This window comes from Triticum dicoccoides, chromosome 1A (genome assembly GCF_002162155.2).
Source record: "Triticum dicoccoides isolate Atlit2015 ecotype Zavitan chromosome 1A, WEW_v2.0, whole genome shotgun sequence".
NCBI classification, from domain to species: Eukaryota; Viridiplantae; Streptophyta; class Magnoliopsida; order Poales; family Poaceae; genus Triticum; species Triticum dicoccoides.
In genome coordinates this window covers 441,145,300-441,161,877 of record NC_041380.1, presented here as the reverse complement: position 1 = coordinate 441,161,877, position 16,578 = coordinate 441,145,300, and the positions used below count along the sequence as shown (strand labels likewise).

General features: G+C 45.3%; 1 protein-coding gene and 1 long non-coding RNA gene across 2 annotated transcripts; both read left to right on the top strand.

Moving 5' to 3' along the window:
• Positions 1-5,198: 5,198 nt before the first annotated feature.
• LOC119277712 lies at positions 5,199-7,853 on the top strand. The gene is made up of 4 exons (XR_005137285.1): positions 5,199-6,348; positions 6,492-6,566; positions 6,999-7,244; positions 7,612-7,853. It is a non-coding gene; the product is annotated as an uncharacterized LOC119277712 (long non-coding RNA).
• A 6,683-nt stretch (positions 7,854-14,536) lies between these two features.
• On the top strand, positions 14,537-15,927 carry LOC119353578 (putative cyclin-dependent kinase F-2). Its single transcript, XM_037620202.1, has 2 exons — positions 14,537-15,808; positions 15,916-15,927. The coding sequence occupies exons 1-2, from the start codon at positions 14,537-14,539 to the stop codon at positions 15,925-15,927; spliced, it is 1,284 nt and encodes a 427-aa protein (XP_037476099.1).
• Positions 15,928-16,578: the final 651 nt, after the last annotated feature.

Genomic DNA, 16,578 nt, shown 5'->3' with positions numbered 1-16,578 from the left:
AAGTGGGTTGCGGACCTGGCTGGGCCAGAGGAAGAAGCCGTGGAGGGAGCACCGGCGAAGTCATACATTACCCCCTGGATGCCCATGTGATGGGAAGTAGCCCAAACCAATACCACATCCAACATCTCGAAATCTAAAATCCATAACGAAGACACCGCGAGCAATCAAGACGACGACTACATGAAGGAAAATGACATCCTGACGTTGTCGCCATCTGATCCGAAGAACTGAACCTAGGGCTTTCCCTAGTGCTCAAAGAGGGGCACAAATAGAGGCCATAACAACGCCTTCATGAAGGAAGGCGACACCCGCAGGTGTCGATGCTGCCAGCATTGGCAAACCGAGCAGGATTTAGCCCTGGCATATGTCTGAGCAGCCTCAAAACCAACAGATTAGTATCCAAAGACGAGGAAATCAGTCTACCACTGCAAGAAGGAGAGTTGCGCCCGCCACCGAAGATAAAGGTGGCAACGGGCGCCGCCAGACGCGCGAACTTTGGTGCTAGCGGAGAAGCACAAGGCATCAGTGTGGAGGAGGTTGGAAACATGGCGGGGCGAAGAGGGCGGCACAGGGGCGACGGCGATCGGTGATGCCAACAAGCCAAGATCTGGGGACGCACATCCGAACCGTTGGGGCGAACCTATGAGGACGCCGGCGAGCGAAGGAAGCTGGAGGGGAACGCAGCTTGCCGAGCATCGGACCAGAGCCGCACCAGCAAAGGACGTCGACTAGCCACAGACACCGGAGGAGACGTAGACCGCACTGGGCAGCAACACATCCCTGCGCCTCAAGGCCTCGAAGCCCAGATCTAGCCCATCCACCGTAATTCATAAACCACCGGAGAGGTAAGTTTTAGGGATCAAAAACTATGTTTTGAGGAAGGTAAACGTTTCCGATCGGTACGCCGGCCGAACGTTCGACCGGACGTGCGCTACGCGTAGATCCTACGGAATGAGCGCGTCAGATCAAGGTGATAGAGGCAAAGGTGTCCCGATGTTTCGATGAGGTGGTGGCTATCGTTTCTGTGGGAGTCGACCTTGACGATACGACTACGAACGTGCGAGACGTCGCGCCTTAGCAATCGCTAAACCAACTTCCGAGGGGTTATTGACCACGCCGGAGCACGATCAACCTGACCACGAGGGTCTGTTTCCTGCAAGCAAACGAAGAACAAGCAAGAAACTGAGATTGCAATCTGGATATTGCGAATATAGGATGAAAACTTTATTGATCAAGGTGGGGTTCTGTGACGTCTTGGTCTGGTCGTTGGACACAAACGAAGTACGAGAAGTTGCAGCTATGACGAACTTTTAATCTAAACAAAACCCAAAGTCTAAACGACGCCCTAAGGGCTGTATATATGGAGGAAGAGGGGGGGGGGATTTCGTGGCCCTTGAGGGTGGGGTCCGAAACCAACCCTAACTCTTGTTTCCCCACACATACGGACTCTAAAAATAACCTATACTTAAGTATTTCGAAATTACATGGGCCTGCCCCAATAATAAGGTGACGCAGCACCTAGAATAGCCTATGGACGAATATTATGAAGTGGCATCTTGTATATTTCGTCCAAGGCTTCATGCACTCTTTATGGTGGCTTCAAAGTCCTGAAATCATCACTTGTAACTCCGTTCTTGATCCTCTTGCGCATGCCATCAACTCCATGTGTGTTCTTGCTCCAATGTTCATCCTTCTCCAAGCTAGGCCCTTCATTTGTAAGCAAAACAAATGTATTCAATTTAGGCAGCATCATATTCTCATGAACATTAAAATCATTACCAAGAAACGAAAGTACCTGGTAATTTAATTGGCGTGCACGAGCTCTAGTAATTGGTCCAGTATATGTAACAGTAGGGGATGTGGATGTAACAATGGTATTGATGTCCTCATCATCCTCCCCTTCTTGAAATGAAGTCGTCCTCGACGGAATCTCATTTTCCTCACCCAAATAAGGCTTCAAATCTGCAATGTTAAAAGTGGGACTAACCCCAAAATCTGCAGGTAGCTCAAGTTTATATGCATTATCATTTATTTTTTCTAACACCTTAAAAGGACCATCAGCACGTGGCATTAGCTTTGATTTGCGCAAATTAGGAAATCTATCTTTACGCAAATATAACCAAACAAGATCTCCAGGTGCAAACACAACATGTTTTCTACCCTTATCTGCAGCAAGTTTATATTTAGCGTTCATACACTCAATGTTTTCCTTAGTTAACTCATGCATTTTTAAAATCAATTCAGAATGTTCTTTAGCATCAAAATTAACCTTCTCCGAAGATGGAAGAGGCAACAAATCAATAGGTGCACAAGGTAGGAAACCATACACAATTTCAAAAGGGCACATCTTAGTAGTAGAATGCAATGAACAATTATAAACAAATTCAATATGAGGCAAGCATTCTTCCCACATTTTCTTATTATTCTTCAAAATAGCCCTAAGCAGAGTAGACAATGTTCTATTGACTACTTCAGTTTGTCCATCAGTTTGGGGGTGACAAGTAGTACTAAAAAGCAGTTTAGTCCCCAACTTAGCCCATAAACATCTCCAAAAGTGGCTAAGAAATTTAGTATCACGATCTGAAATAATAGTATTTGGCACACCATGCAAGCGAATAATTTCATGGAAGAACAAATCAGCAACATTAACAGTATCATCGCTTTTATGACATGGTATAAAGTGTGCCATTTTCGAGAATCTATCCACGACAACAAATATGCTATCCTCCCCCTTCTTTGTTCGAGGTAAACCTAAAACAGAGTCCATAGATATATCCTCCCAAGAAACACTAGGTACAAGCAAAGGCATATATAAACCATGAGGATTGAGTCGTGACTTAGCTTTTTGACATGTAGTGCAGCGAGCAACAAAATGCTCAACATCCCGTCTCATCTTTGGCCAAAAAAAATATGTAGCAAGTACGTCCTCCATCTTCTTCACGCCAAAGTGCCCCATTAGTCCTCCTCCATGCGCCTCCTGCAACAACGAAAGACGAACGGAGCTAGCTGGAATGCATAGCTTGTTAGAACAAAACACAAATCCATTATTAACAACGAACTTATTCCATATTCTACCTTCTTTACAATTCTGCAATACATCTTGAAATTCAGCATCATGCACATATTGATCTTTGATGGTCTCCAAACCAAATATTTTAAAGTCAAGTTGTGAAAGCATAGTATAACGATGAGACAATGCATCAGCAATAACATTTTCTTTACCCTTCTTGTGTTTAATGACATAAGGGAAAGTCTCAATGAATTCAACCCATTTAGCATGTCTATGATTCAGTTTTGCTTGACTTTTAATGTGTTTCAAAGATTCATGATCAGAATGTATAACAAATTCTTTGGGCAATAAATAATGTTGCCATGTTTCTAAAGTCCGAACAAGAGCATATAATTCTTTATCATAAGTAGAATAGTTCAGACTAGGCCCACTCAATTTTTCAGAAAAGTATGCAACAGGTTTGCCGTCTTGTAATAACACACCTCCTAATCTAATTCCACTAGCATCACATTCAAGCTCAAAAGTCTTATTAAAATCAGGAAATTGGAGTAAAGGAGCATGTGTCAACTTATCTTTTAATACCGTAAAGGCTTCTTCCTGTGCGGTACCCCAAACAAAAGACACATCCTTCTTTGTAAGCTCGTTGAGAGGTGCAGCAATGGTGCTGAAATCTCTCACAAAACGCCTATAGAAACCAGCGAGGCCAAGGAAACTCCTCACTTGTGTGACCGTGTTGGGCTGCGGCCAACTCTCAATAACTTCAATCTTGGCTTTATCAACTTCAATTCCTTGTGGAGTAACAACATAGCCAAGAAAAGATACTCGGTCGGTGCAAAAGGTGCACTTCCCAAGGTTACCAAACAAACGTGCATCATGTAGAGCGATAAAAACAACACGTAAATGTTCCAAATGTTCTTCCAAAGATTTGCTATAAATCAGTATATCATCAAAATATACTACCACAAATCGTCCAATGAAAGCACGTAAAACTTCATTCATTAGTCTCATAAAAGTACTAGGCGCATTAGTTAACCCAAAAGGCATGAATAACCACTCATATAAACCAAACTTAGTTTTAAATGTTGTTTTCCATTCATCTTCCAATTTCATACGAATTTGATGGTATCCACTACGCAAATCAACTTTGGAGAATATTGTAGAGCCACTCAATTCATCAAGCATATCATCAAGCCTAGGAATAGGATGACGATAACGAATAGTAATATTATTAATGCCTCTACAATCAACACACATACGCGACGTACCATCCTTTTTAGGCACTAGTATAATAGGAACAGCACAAGGACTAAGAGATTCGCGTATATAACCTTTGTCGAGCAGCTCCTGTACTTGACGCATAATCTCCTTCATCTCCTCTGGATTGGTACGGTATGGTGCACGGTTGGGTAGCGAAGCACCGGAAATTAAGTCAATTTGATGCTCAATCCCTCGAATAGGTGGTAATCCCGGTGACACGTCTTGTGGAAAGACGTCAGCGAACTCCTGCAAAATGTTAGTGACAGCAGGGGGCAAAGAGGAAGGCACGTCCTCGAATGAAAATAATGCCTCTTTGCACACAAAAGCATAGCAAACAGATTTGCTAAAATCTAGCTCATCAATATCAGATTTGGTGGCAAGTAAACATGCACTTTTCAATTTAATTTCAGAAACAACAGTAGATGACTTATTATTAGGCTTCATTTGGTGCTCAAATTCTTTTGCCACAATCTGATTTTCACTCTTATTTGTCTCCTGTTTTGCTTTATTAGCTCTATTAATATCATCTTTCAAAATGGAATCAGGAGTCATAGGAAGCAAAGTAATATTTTTATCGTTATAAACAAGAGTATACTGATTGTTTCTACCATGGTGTACAAATTTTTTATCAAATTGTCATGGTCTACCAAGTAATAAGGAACATGCTTGCATAGGTACCACATCACAATCACTACACCATGAACCCCTCTATAGCTACGCATACCTTCCAACGAAATAGGCATGTGTTGCTGGGATTGCAGCTCCCACTTCCCACGACTATTAATAACTCCCTACGACAATTAAGGAAATATCATTTTTCGAAAATAAAAAGTAAGGGAAACAACCCACTTCCTCCCGATAGGTAGGACACCGCACACGTCACCGCTGCCTACCTTCGTTCTATCGTGTGATCCCTAATCCGGATTCCAACAGATCGTCCCCGTCCTCCACACTCGGCCGCCTCAACTGCGTCCCGTGATCCCGATGTGGTCTCCAACCCCGCGCCCGCCCCACCCACCAAACGCCAACCCTGCGGCATCGGAGGAGCGTGACGATGTCGACCGCCAGCGGCGGTGCAAGCCGGCGACTTGCCGGACCAGATGGTGAGGAACCTTCTGGAGAAGGAGAGTCTTCATCGGAGGCAAGACCACCTGCAGCTCCTTCACCTCCATGCTCGTAGCCGTCGTCCGCTTGTTCGTGCTTGTCCATCGATTCCGCCAGTACCACATCCTCGCCAAGGACTTCTCCAACCTCAACGCCATGGTAATTTTGTATTTTCTCCCCTCTCTCTTTGCTTCCTGCCGGTTCACTCGATCGGCCCAGGTTGTTGGTATTTGCGAGACAGGCAGAATCTCATGATGGCTATTAGAAATTTAGAATGGAGACTTCCAATTCTAGGTGTTTTTGTAGGTATGCGGTACTACTTTCTGATATGTGGCTGGTTGATGGAACCTGTATATTCCCAATCCTTTGGAATAGAGATTCTAGTTGTGCTTAGTAATGGATTTCATATTATACCTTGGAAGGTGACAACGGAAGATAAGGTCTGTGATTTGTACGTTCTGCTAATGACCGACTTTCAGTAAAAATTAAGGTGTCTGCCTTGTAGAAAAAATTACCAATCGTCTAGCAGTTTCCTTTAAGTATTATAGTATTCCTGATCCACCGTTGTGGTTGTTGGCTTGCACCTTTGTGTATGTACACGCTAACGGCCGGCTGGTCGCAGCTAATTACTCATTAGCCAATATGTTAATGAACTATCACGAAATTAGAGAATCCCAAAGCAAGCAGGCAATAGCCCATGTACGATCGTGGCTGGCTTATTTTGATGGATGAATCGATCAAATCGTGACCTGTGTATGTGCATGTTCTGCACTTTCACCGGCTGGATGTAGTAATTTTGGTTCAGATTTGATTGTCGCCGTCATACTAGAGCATAGTAGCAGCTGGTGCTAGCAGCCGAACGCATGAGCACTTGGTGCAGCGCCGCAACATTCGTCTTCACAACAGTGTGTTCGCTGCGCGCCATCTTCCATGACGCATTGATCCTCGGAGTCTTTGAACTTGGCATCACAACTCATGTAAGTCAACCTTAAACTAAAGGTATATAATTACAACTTAATATTGTTGTTAGAAATTTTGAAGATTGCTGGTCAGTGTTTTTGTTGGATCAACATAAATGTGCTTGCAAGTGCTTATGAAATGAATCCATCATTGTTTACAGGACAAAAAATTCTTACATATTCATCTTTGGGAAAAAGTTCAGGGCATATATAGCGGGTTACTTCTGTAGAAGGAGGTACGACTGCATGAATAATGTTGGCTTGTAAAGCTGTAGTTTATTTAAGTGACATCATCTGCAGTGTAACTAAAAAAATTGAAAAGATTTTGTATTCACTCAGATATATTACTATTGTTGTTAATCATATATATATAAATCAAAATCACTAGAAAACACACTTGTTAACATTTAATACAGCCATTTGATATAGCTTTGTGCGAATTATTTTCTATCAACTTCAAGTATTTCTGGAATTTTTTCAATCTCTGCATTTATATATGCACTGTTTTGGTAACTACAGATCTGTGTTTGAAATGAAGCATGCTCTATTTGTCGGCGCACATATTTTCTGGGCATTTACCTCACTGTATCTTCATTATATTCTTTGTAAGGTGTTTATTAATTTAATTAACATATGAATGGTCTGTTCATAAGGCTCTCTGTATACAGAGTTGAGTGCTATGGCCGGGTCTGTAAAAAAGTGGTCAAATTATGATATATCAAAGCCCTTCACACGTGATGACGTATGTTGGATGATGGAATGATTATTCTGTTCAGTGCTTGCTTTGACTTGGGTGTTCAGAGAAGTAAAACTTCAACTATCATGTTTAGTGAAGCAACATATTGTATCTGAAGTGAAACTTTCTGTTTGATACGGAGATATGAGCATCAAACTAACATCCATCTAAAGATAAGGTATGCTCATTTCTCTACTGATTGGAATTCAACATGGTTGAGCAACAATCTATTATTGATCATTCCTTTTGCAATATGAATGCTCATTTTAGTTCCTGCTTAGCTTTAGGAAATCTAAACAAGAGTGTTGCTCTTGCTACACTCCAAAGTACCGATCTAGAATATAAAACAAAAATTGTGGGTGTTGAACTTGTTAATTTATTCTTGGTTGATACAACCACTAAAACAAAACTATTGATCATATAGCAAGATGAACTATCACATGGCCTTCAAGCTTCGTATGTTGCTCTTTGTTTGAATTTTACTGCCTTAGTAACTTGATTTTATTTGATGGCACCTTGTTTTTCTCATTTCTTTGTTGTTGTAGATTGCCAAGATAAATCGATGATCCATGGCTCAGAAGTTGATTGCAAGATCGAGAAGGTGGCTACTACTAGATAGTTTTAGATTAGGTTATTAGAATGTCATTCAGGTCAATGTTTCAAACATTATGTTTTAGATGGCTGACATGTTTATTGCAAGGTTGAGAATCAGACTACTACTAGGTAGTTTCACATACTGTAGTCTTTGTATCATGTTCTTTGTAAAGCAACCAAGTTGATTAATATATGTGACCTTTCTAATTATTATGTTTGTCTCTCCTATACACTATCATCATTGATATAATAGTTTAGAATTTTGTTATACAAAATACATTAATTGTCCAAGCTATGCGACGATGCTTCTAGGAATTGTAAGGATCTTTTTTGGGCAGCCACCAACGCATACAGAGTGTTGTTATGCTCTAGCTCTATACGTTGCTCCCTTACAACACATATTCATGCTGGTTACCAACGAACTTATATATGTTGTTGTAGACCTTTGCAACGCCACCAATGGCAACAGATATAAATCCGTTGGTGTAGACCTTAGCAACGCTTAAATGGGCATTGGACAACACATCGATGCGTTGCTGAAGGGGGGTTCTTGTTGTAGTGAATCAACATAATCAGCATATGTAGAGATACTAAAATGCACACGAACAATACGTGTTACCTTAACCTTGCCGCTGTTGTTGAACCATTGGATGTAGTAAGGATGTGGATGTGGTCTTGTGGTGAGAGATAGCTTCTCCACCATCTCCATGCTAGCCAAGTTGTTGCAACTCCCTCCATCTATGATCACGCGAACAGAACGTTCCTTCACAACTCCCTTGGTATGGAACAAATTATGCCTCTGATTTTGCTCAGCTTGTGTAACCTGCACACTCAAAACACGTTGAGCAACTAAACATTCATACCTGTCAGCATCTTCAGGAGCCATATATTGCGTCTCATGATCAGAATCGTCTCCACCGTGTTCGTCACGTGTAATAAAAGCCAAAGTCTCCTCATCATAGTCACTAGCGGACTCATACCCACCATCCTCAGTAACAATCATCACACGCTTAGATGGGCATTCTCTCGCATAATGACCTCCACCCTTGCAACGTCGACAAATAATATCATGTGTTTGCCCTGTTGATGCCATGGATGAAGAAGAGCTCTTTGCAGGCCCAGAAGGTGTGCTCTTGGCAGATAGTGGTGATTGTGCCTACTTTATTGTATCACGGTTGGAGGTGGCAGACGACGGAGGTGCCGGTGTAGCAGAACGTGTGGAAGTAGATGATGCACGTGGTGTCCAGGATGAAGGTCGACCTGCAGAAAAGTTAGTACGCGTCAATGCCTATCGATCCTGCACTTCACGTTCAGCTTTACAAGCAAGATGGAATAAACGAGTGATATTAGTATACTCCTTATACTCTAGAATGGTCTGAATCTCTCTATTTAATCCACCCATAAAACGTGCAAGCATAGCTTCATTCTCCTCAACAATACCACATCTAATCATGCCAGTTTGCAATTCCTGATAATATTCCTCTATAGAATTTTTTCCTTGTCTTAATCGCTACAATTTTTGAAGTAATTCACGTTGATAATATGGTGGAACCCAACGAGTACGCATAGCAGTTTTCAAAGCAGCCCAAGTAGCTGGAATAGGATATAATCTACAATGCTCAGACCACCAAACACATGCAAAACTAGTGAATGCACAAACAGCAGCAGGAACACGTCTCTCCTCGGGATATTGTAAACATGTAAATCGTTGTTCAGTTTCTAACTCCCAAGTAAGATATATATCAGGAACATATCTACCCTCAAATGGTGGAATATTCAATTTTAGTTTAGGGAGATGGTCATGATCTCGTACCTGAGGGTGAGCCCTACCATTGCCAGTATTTGCATGTGGACGACCTGGTGGTTGCTGTGCTGGTGGTGGCACGTAGTTCTGATTTTGATCAACCTCATCCTCGTAATCTCCCACATAATCATCCTCCTCCACATCAGCAGTAGGAGCCACAAAAGTATCAACAGCAACACCAGCAGTTTGGCCCGGCTGAAGAGGGACACGGCTCGCTCGGCGGAGGGTTGTTTCCCGACGTGGAGATAGTCGGTGTTGTTGCTGTTGTTGCAGAGGTGCGGCAGGAGCAACCGGTGGTGGTGGTGGTGGAAAACACGAAAGCAATTCAGCAAACTTGTTATCGAGCTTTGTTTCAAACGTCTTCTCCATGCCATCTATCTTCTCCATGGCCTTTTCAAATCTGTTTAGCACATCTTGCACCTGTCCACTCATCATTTGCTGAAACTTATCATGAAGCTCCTTGTTCGTCAAGTTCTCCCAGTCAGTCTCGTCGGCTTGTGATCCTGGCATGGTTAGCAGCAATAGAAACACACAAGAATATGATCCTACAGACTACTAACAAGTAGTGGTGGTGGCGGGTGTCACAAATCCGTCAAGCAAATCTTAAATTCTTACCAGTTCTTACCCAGCAGCAGGCGGTGATCGACAACGTTGTAGTTAAAACTCTCAAAAGCATGGATAGAGCGATTGCCAGGGAGAGTCAAACGCACGACGTAGATGTATGTGGAGCTGGGAAGGCTTATAGTATGGTAGCAAAAAGGGTCAGCAATAATCAATTCAGAGATGCAAAGTTGAATAAACGCTCAACGACGGTACTGTGCTGGTCGTAGGCTAGACCGTGCTAGAGACGCGAGCCTAGAACACTAACAAAATCGCGGCGCTGCACGTAAACAAGAGAAAAGCACACTCTGGAAAAAAAATTCGCTCTTTTTTTTGCACTCCTCTTTTTTTTTTGCAAAAAATCACTATAATGGAGAGTGTCTCAAAACTCCTCCCTCGTCAAACTGATAGGATGGGCACGAAAAAAAAAATCGACTTTTTTTTCCGGAAATCAGGGCAGCGACGATGAAAAAGTGCGACAAAAAATCACTATGATGGCACGTGGCTCAAAAGACTCAAAAAAGCCTAAAAATAGGATAGGGAAAAAATATTTTTGGTCGCCGAAATTTTGGCCTAAAAACTGCCCGGGGGTCTCCAGACTTCTTTTTCCCGAGACCTACGCAGGCAAGGAAACACGAATCAGAATTTAGATTGATCTCAAAAACAAACCTAATATGAGAAGAACTCAGATTGGTGGTGGATATATGGTTGTGGTATATGGCAGCGGTGGTGGTATATTGTAGCAGTGGTGGTATATGGATACAGATTGGTGGTGGTATATGGATACGGATTGGTGGTGGTATATGGATACGGATTCAGAGCGGTGGCGGATAAGCAATGGTGGTAGATGGCAAGGCGATGATGATGGTGCGGCGGCAGCGTGACAACTTATGACCAGAACTCGAAACTCTAAAAGACTAGACTCTAAGACCAGCAACTTGACACGAGATGCAACCGCAAATTCAACAAAGCAAAAACCCTTAAAAAGAGTATGCAAAGGCTCAGATTGGTTCGGATATGATGAAGTAACCCTAATTTTTTTGTGGCTTTTTCATGGACTGTAGGTATGAAGAACAGACTCGATCTAATCTACGAAAAACTGTAAAATCTCACCGAACAACCTGGAAATCTGATACCACTTGATAGAGGCAAAGGTGTCCCGATATTTCGATGAGATGGTGGCTATCATTTCTGTGGGAGTCGACCTTGACGATCCGACTACGAACGTGCGAGACGTCGCGCCTTAGCAATCGCTAAACCAACTTCCGAGGGGTTATTGACCACGCCGGAGCACGATCAACCTGACCACGAGGGTCTGTTTCCTGCAAGCAAACGAAGAACAAGCAAGAAACTGAGATTGCAATCTGGATATTGCGAATATAGGATGAAAACTTTATTGATCAAGGTGGGGTTCTATGACGTCTTGGTCTGGTCCTTGGACACAAACGAAGTACGAGAAGTTGCAGCTATGGCGAACTTTTAATCTAAACAAAACCCAAAGTCTAAACGACGCCCTAAGGGCTGTATATATGGAGGAAGAGGGGGGGGGGTGAATTTCGTGGCCCTTGAGGGTGGGGTCCGAAACCAACCCCAACTCTTGTTTCCCCACACATACGGACTCTAAAAATAGCCTATACTTAAGTATTTCGAAATTACATGGGCCTGGCCCAATAATAAGGTGACGCATCACCTAAAATAGCCTATGGACGAATATTATGAAGTGGCATCTTGTATATTTCGTCCAAGGCTTCATGCACTCCTTATGGTGGCTTCAAAGTCCTGAAATCATCACTTGTAACTCTGTTCTTGATCCCGTTGCGCATGCCATCAACTCCATGCGTGTTCTTGCTCCAATGTTCATCCTTCTCCAAGCTAGGCCCTTCATTTGTAAGCAAAACAAATGTATCCAATTTAGGCAGCATCATATTCTCATGAACATTAGAATCATTACCAAGAAACGAAAGTACCTAGTAATTTAATTGGCGTGCGCGAGCTCTAGTAATTGGTCCAGTATATGTAACAGTAGGAGATGTGGATGTAACAATGGTATTGATGTCCTCATCACAAGGGCCCACGCACCGCTTTTTTCACCTGATCTTAGGGCATGACCAATGCATAGCCTCATGGTGATGCCCCATGTGCCATGTAGGATCGGATGCCAGGACGGATAGAGAAGCGGGATCCTCTTCAAGAGGCAGGTGCTTGGGAAGAAAAAGTGTGGTCCAATATAAAAAGCTGAAAAGGTTGAAGTAAGGAGTAGAGATGCATGTGTATTAAAGTTTCTGCTTTTTATTTCTTGATGAGGCCCACTAGTAGTAGCTTGCATTGAGGAGAAAAAATCAGTGTAGTTGCCTCAAACTACTTTTTCCCATGAGGTATATGTATCCATATGCCACCATTGTACATGCCCTTATCCTCTCACCTGACCTTATCCTCGTCCTCCCCCATTCGTTTTCTTTCCTATCTCTTCTTCGTTCTCCTCCGGTCGGTCTTCTTTCCTCTTCCCTCGCCATGAACGCCACACCGCCATGGATTTGGCCTTCAAGCACACCCCCCTCCGTCCCCTCTCTACCTCCCTGCCGACGTGCGTCCTCACCACCACCTCCCACAAAGCCCGCGTTGAGGCGACGACGAGCTGCTCTGCGCCCCCCTCCCCTGTGAGCTTGAGGCGACGACGCTCGCACACCGGCGACACCATTTTTTTCGCAAGACGCCGTGCGGATATGGCTTTGTTTTTTATTTTTAACCAGTTGCAACTTTTTGATCTGTCGGTTCCAGCTTTTTATTTTGCCGGTTGTAGCAATTTTCATCCACGAGCACCAATCTTTGATTCGTTGGTACCAACATTTTTCCCGTCGGTAGTAGTTTTTCACGTCGCTGGTTCCAACTTTTGATTTCGCCGGTCGCAACAATCCCACTTTCGACAGTAGCAACTTTTGAGTCATAGGTTGTAGCATTTTATTTCATCAGTAGTAGCTTTTTGCTGAAGGAAGGGGATTAATGAAGTTTTTTTTGCTACAACCATGTAGCACAGAAGCTTCAACCATGCGTGCCAGAGCTGCAAGCCGTGGTACACCAGAGCTACAACCGGAGACGCCCATCGCCGGCAAGGCTGCAAACGGCACGAGGCAGTGCTACAACCGGTGTCTAGCGAGCTGCAAGCGACACAATGGCAAGCTTCAAACCTGGTGGGTCACCATGTCGGCGATGACGGCCATGCCTGTGAGGGAAGCTGCAACCATGGTGAGTTGCTGTAACCGTCTTTTATTTTTTTCTACGACCGGTCAAAAATTTTGCTACGTTCCGGCGACGAAGGTCCATGGTTTTGCTGGAACCTACAATTTTTTTTGCTGAAACTGGCTAAAATTTTGCTTCAACTGATTTTTTTCGTTTTCTTCGTTGCGGCGAGTGGTGGGGAGCTGTGGCGACGGACGTGAGGGGCGGTGACCACGCCGGCGGTGGGCAGCACCAGCGAGGGACTGTGTTGCAGTCGACACCGCGGAGCTACCATGGATGCAACACGGAGGCAAGAGAAAAGGCCGCTACGGTCAACGACCTTTTTGTTGGGAGCGACGACGGCGAGCATCGGCGGTGAGCGTGTGCGGTGAGGCAAATGGGCGTGATTTGGCGAGCACGGGTCATCGGCGGCTGAGGACGAGTGGGGCACTGGTCTCTTTCCCTTTTTTCTCTTTTTATTATCCTCTGTTTTCTTTCTTCAGCATTTTCTGTAAGGTTGAATCGTACGGTTTATAAAAGCTATATCGTGTGGCCCATGCGGGACTGGCCAAATTTTTTGGCCGGCGCGCCGGTGCAGAGTAGCCCCCTTTGAGGAATTAAAGGTACTCCCCCCGTTTCAAATTACTCGTCGTAGAAATGAATGTATCTAAAACTAAAATACATCTAGATACATCTATACCTGCGACAAGTAATTCAGAACGGAGAGAGTACATGCGAAAGCATTGTTGAGGAAATCGTTAACTGGTAGCTGCTCGGTCGGCTAGTGAGTAGGGAATTAATAGGCTAATCGGCAAGTTAATCGGCCATTTAATCAATTAATCGGACGATTTATCGGGTAATCGGCTACTCGGAGACCCTATGAGTAAGGATTAATCGGCAAGTTAAATGGTTAATCGGATGAATTCTTGAACAGGGTGTGAAAGTCTAGTCGTGTGTGTTAATTTCCTAAACAATTTTGTTAGTGGATTAAATGTTTTTAGGGGAAAGCCTAGAGATGTTCTTGATAGCAGAGACAGATCGAACCGACCTTCTGCTGCTGGCTTCTGCGCTCCGAACCCACGCGCACGTCGGTGCACCAACATAACGCCACTCGCCACTCGCCAGGTCTTCCGGAGTCTGTATCGCAACCGGCTCGACCTTCGTCAGATCGGATATCATGGTCGAATCCCTTATCAACCTCTTGCTAGTTAGCTAGGGTAATTAGTTCGTAGCTAGGTCCAGACACCGCTAGCGACATGGCTAAGGATGACGACGGCGCAGTGACAACGATCGCCTCCAGGGTCGCCTCCATCTGCGCCGTCATCGACCACGCCGTTGCGTCGGAAACCCTGAGCGCCAGGCGAGTCGCCGCCATCTCCGCCATGATCCACGACGTCGCCTCCGCCGCGGAGGAGGGGGCGACGAGAAGCACCGGGAAGCGGCGGCGCATGGGCAGCTCACGCAGCTACCAGGAGGCGCGCAGGATCGGCGAGGGCCGCTTCGGCGTCGTCCTCAGGGCGCGCCACCGCGCCACCGGCCAGACCATCGCCCTCAAGGGCCTCCGCTGGACGACGCGCCACAGCCCCGGCTCCGACCAGCTCGTCGGCAAGCTCCTGCGAGAGGCCTGCTTCATGGCGGCCTGCGGCGGCCACCCCTCCGTCGTCGCTCTCAAGGGAATCGCGCGCGTGCCCGGCACCAGCGACTACGCCATCGTCATGGAGTACGTCGGCCGGAGCCTGGACCAGGTCGTCTACGACCGCATGGGCCGCCTCGGCCGCCCGTTCACGGAGGACGAGGTCCGCGGCGTCATGCGGCAGTTGCTGGCCGGCGCGGACGCCATGCACGAGCGCCGCATCATCCACCGCGACATCAAGCCGTCCAACGTCCTCGTCGTCTACGACGGCGGCGGCGGCGGCGGTGATGATGACCTCGTCGTCAAGATCTGCGACTACGGGCTGGCGATGTCCATGGCCGAGCAGAACGCCGACGGCGCGTTCCTGGCCGCCGGAACGAGGTCGTACATGGCGCCGGAGATGCTGCTGGCGAAGCCGCGCTACGACACGCGCGTCGACATGTGGTCCCTGGGCTGCGTCATGGCCGAGATGCTCACCGGCGAGGTGCTCTTCGAGAGGGCGGACACCATGGCCGGCCAGCTCTACAAGATCTTCGATGTGCTCGGCGTGCCAGAAAAGAAGAAGGCGCTTAAGGCCTTCAAGTCGCCGTTCTCGTTCCTCGCCGGCGAGGTGAAGCGGTGGCGGCAAGCTCGGCGCGGTGGCAGGCTGCGCGAGCTGTTCCCGGAGCAGACGCTGTCCAAGGACGGGTTCAAGGTCTTGAAAGGGCTGCTCACGTGCAGCCCCAGCAAGCGGCTGGACGCGGCCGCCGCGCTCCGGCTTCCGTGGTTCGCTGACGCCGACGACGACCACGCTCCTGTAGCCCCTGCAGTTTCGAAGAGCGATGGCGCGGCCGCGAGCATTCGCGCGCTGGCGTCGCACTCCTGGCAGATGGCTTTGTCGTGCTTTGGGCGACCGGTAAGGTCGAAGGCAGTGTAGAATAGAAATCCCCGTGGTGTGATTAGTGGGCCGGGCCGCTGGATGCTTTTGAAAATTTGACTACTAATATTTGTACAAACATGTAGGTTGTCCCTTAAAAATGTAGGTTGGTGTTCAAAAAGCACATACACGATAAAGATAAAATTCAATCATTTTTTTTCATATTTTGGTTGCTAATATATTCACAAAAATTACACGGCAAAACAAAACTATAATCAAACTCTTGAACTTTGATTATTAATATATGTACGAATATGTAGGTTGATGCTCAAGAATTTGTTTGAAAAATAATTTTGTATAATATACACTATTTAGATTACAAAATATGTATATGGCAACCGTGTGACAGATTGTGAAACTGCCATTTCCAGCGCCGTCAGTTCCCTCCCGATCTTCTTCCTTTCCCCGATCGACCTCCTGATTTCTTTCCTTTCCTGCACGCTCTCCCCAATTTTATCAAGCACACCCGCTCATGCCCTTCTAATTTTCGTAATCGTCAATTATGGCCCCACGCGCCTTCTCGATTTTTGGCAAAAACAATGCTTGGACTAGGATTTGATCCCTGGTCTGCAAGTAATCAACAAAGGGAGCTAACCACCTCACCTATGACACTCATTGTTGAACAAGCTAAGGGAAATACTGTTTTTGACATGTTTTTGCCTTTAATATGTTAGCACTGAAAAACATTTTGTTTCAAACATCGTGGTAACTTTGATCATTGGGAATAAATTTGTTTAACCTATGTTAGC

What these genes read in the sequence shown, in the direction of transcription:
- LOC119353578 (XM_037620202.1), top strand. Translation starts at nt 14,537, where the DNA reads ATGGCTAAGGATGACGACGGCGCAGTGACAACGATCGCCTCCAGGGTC.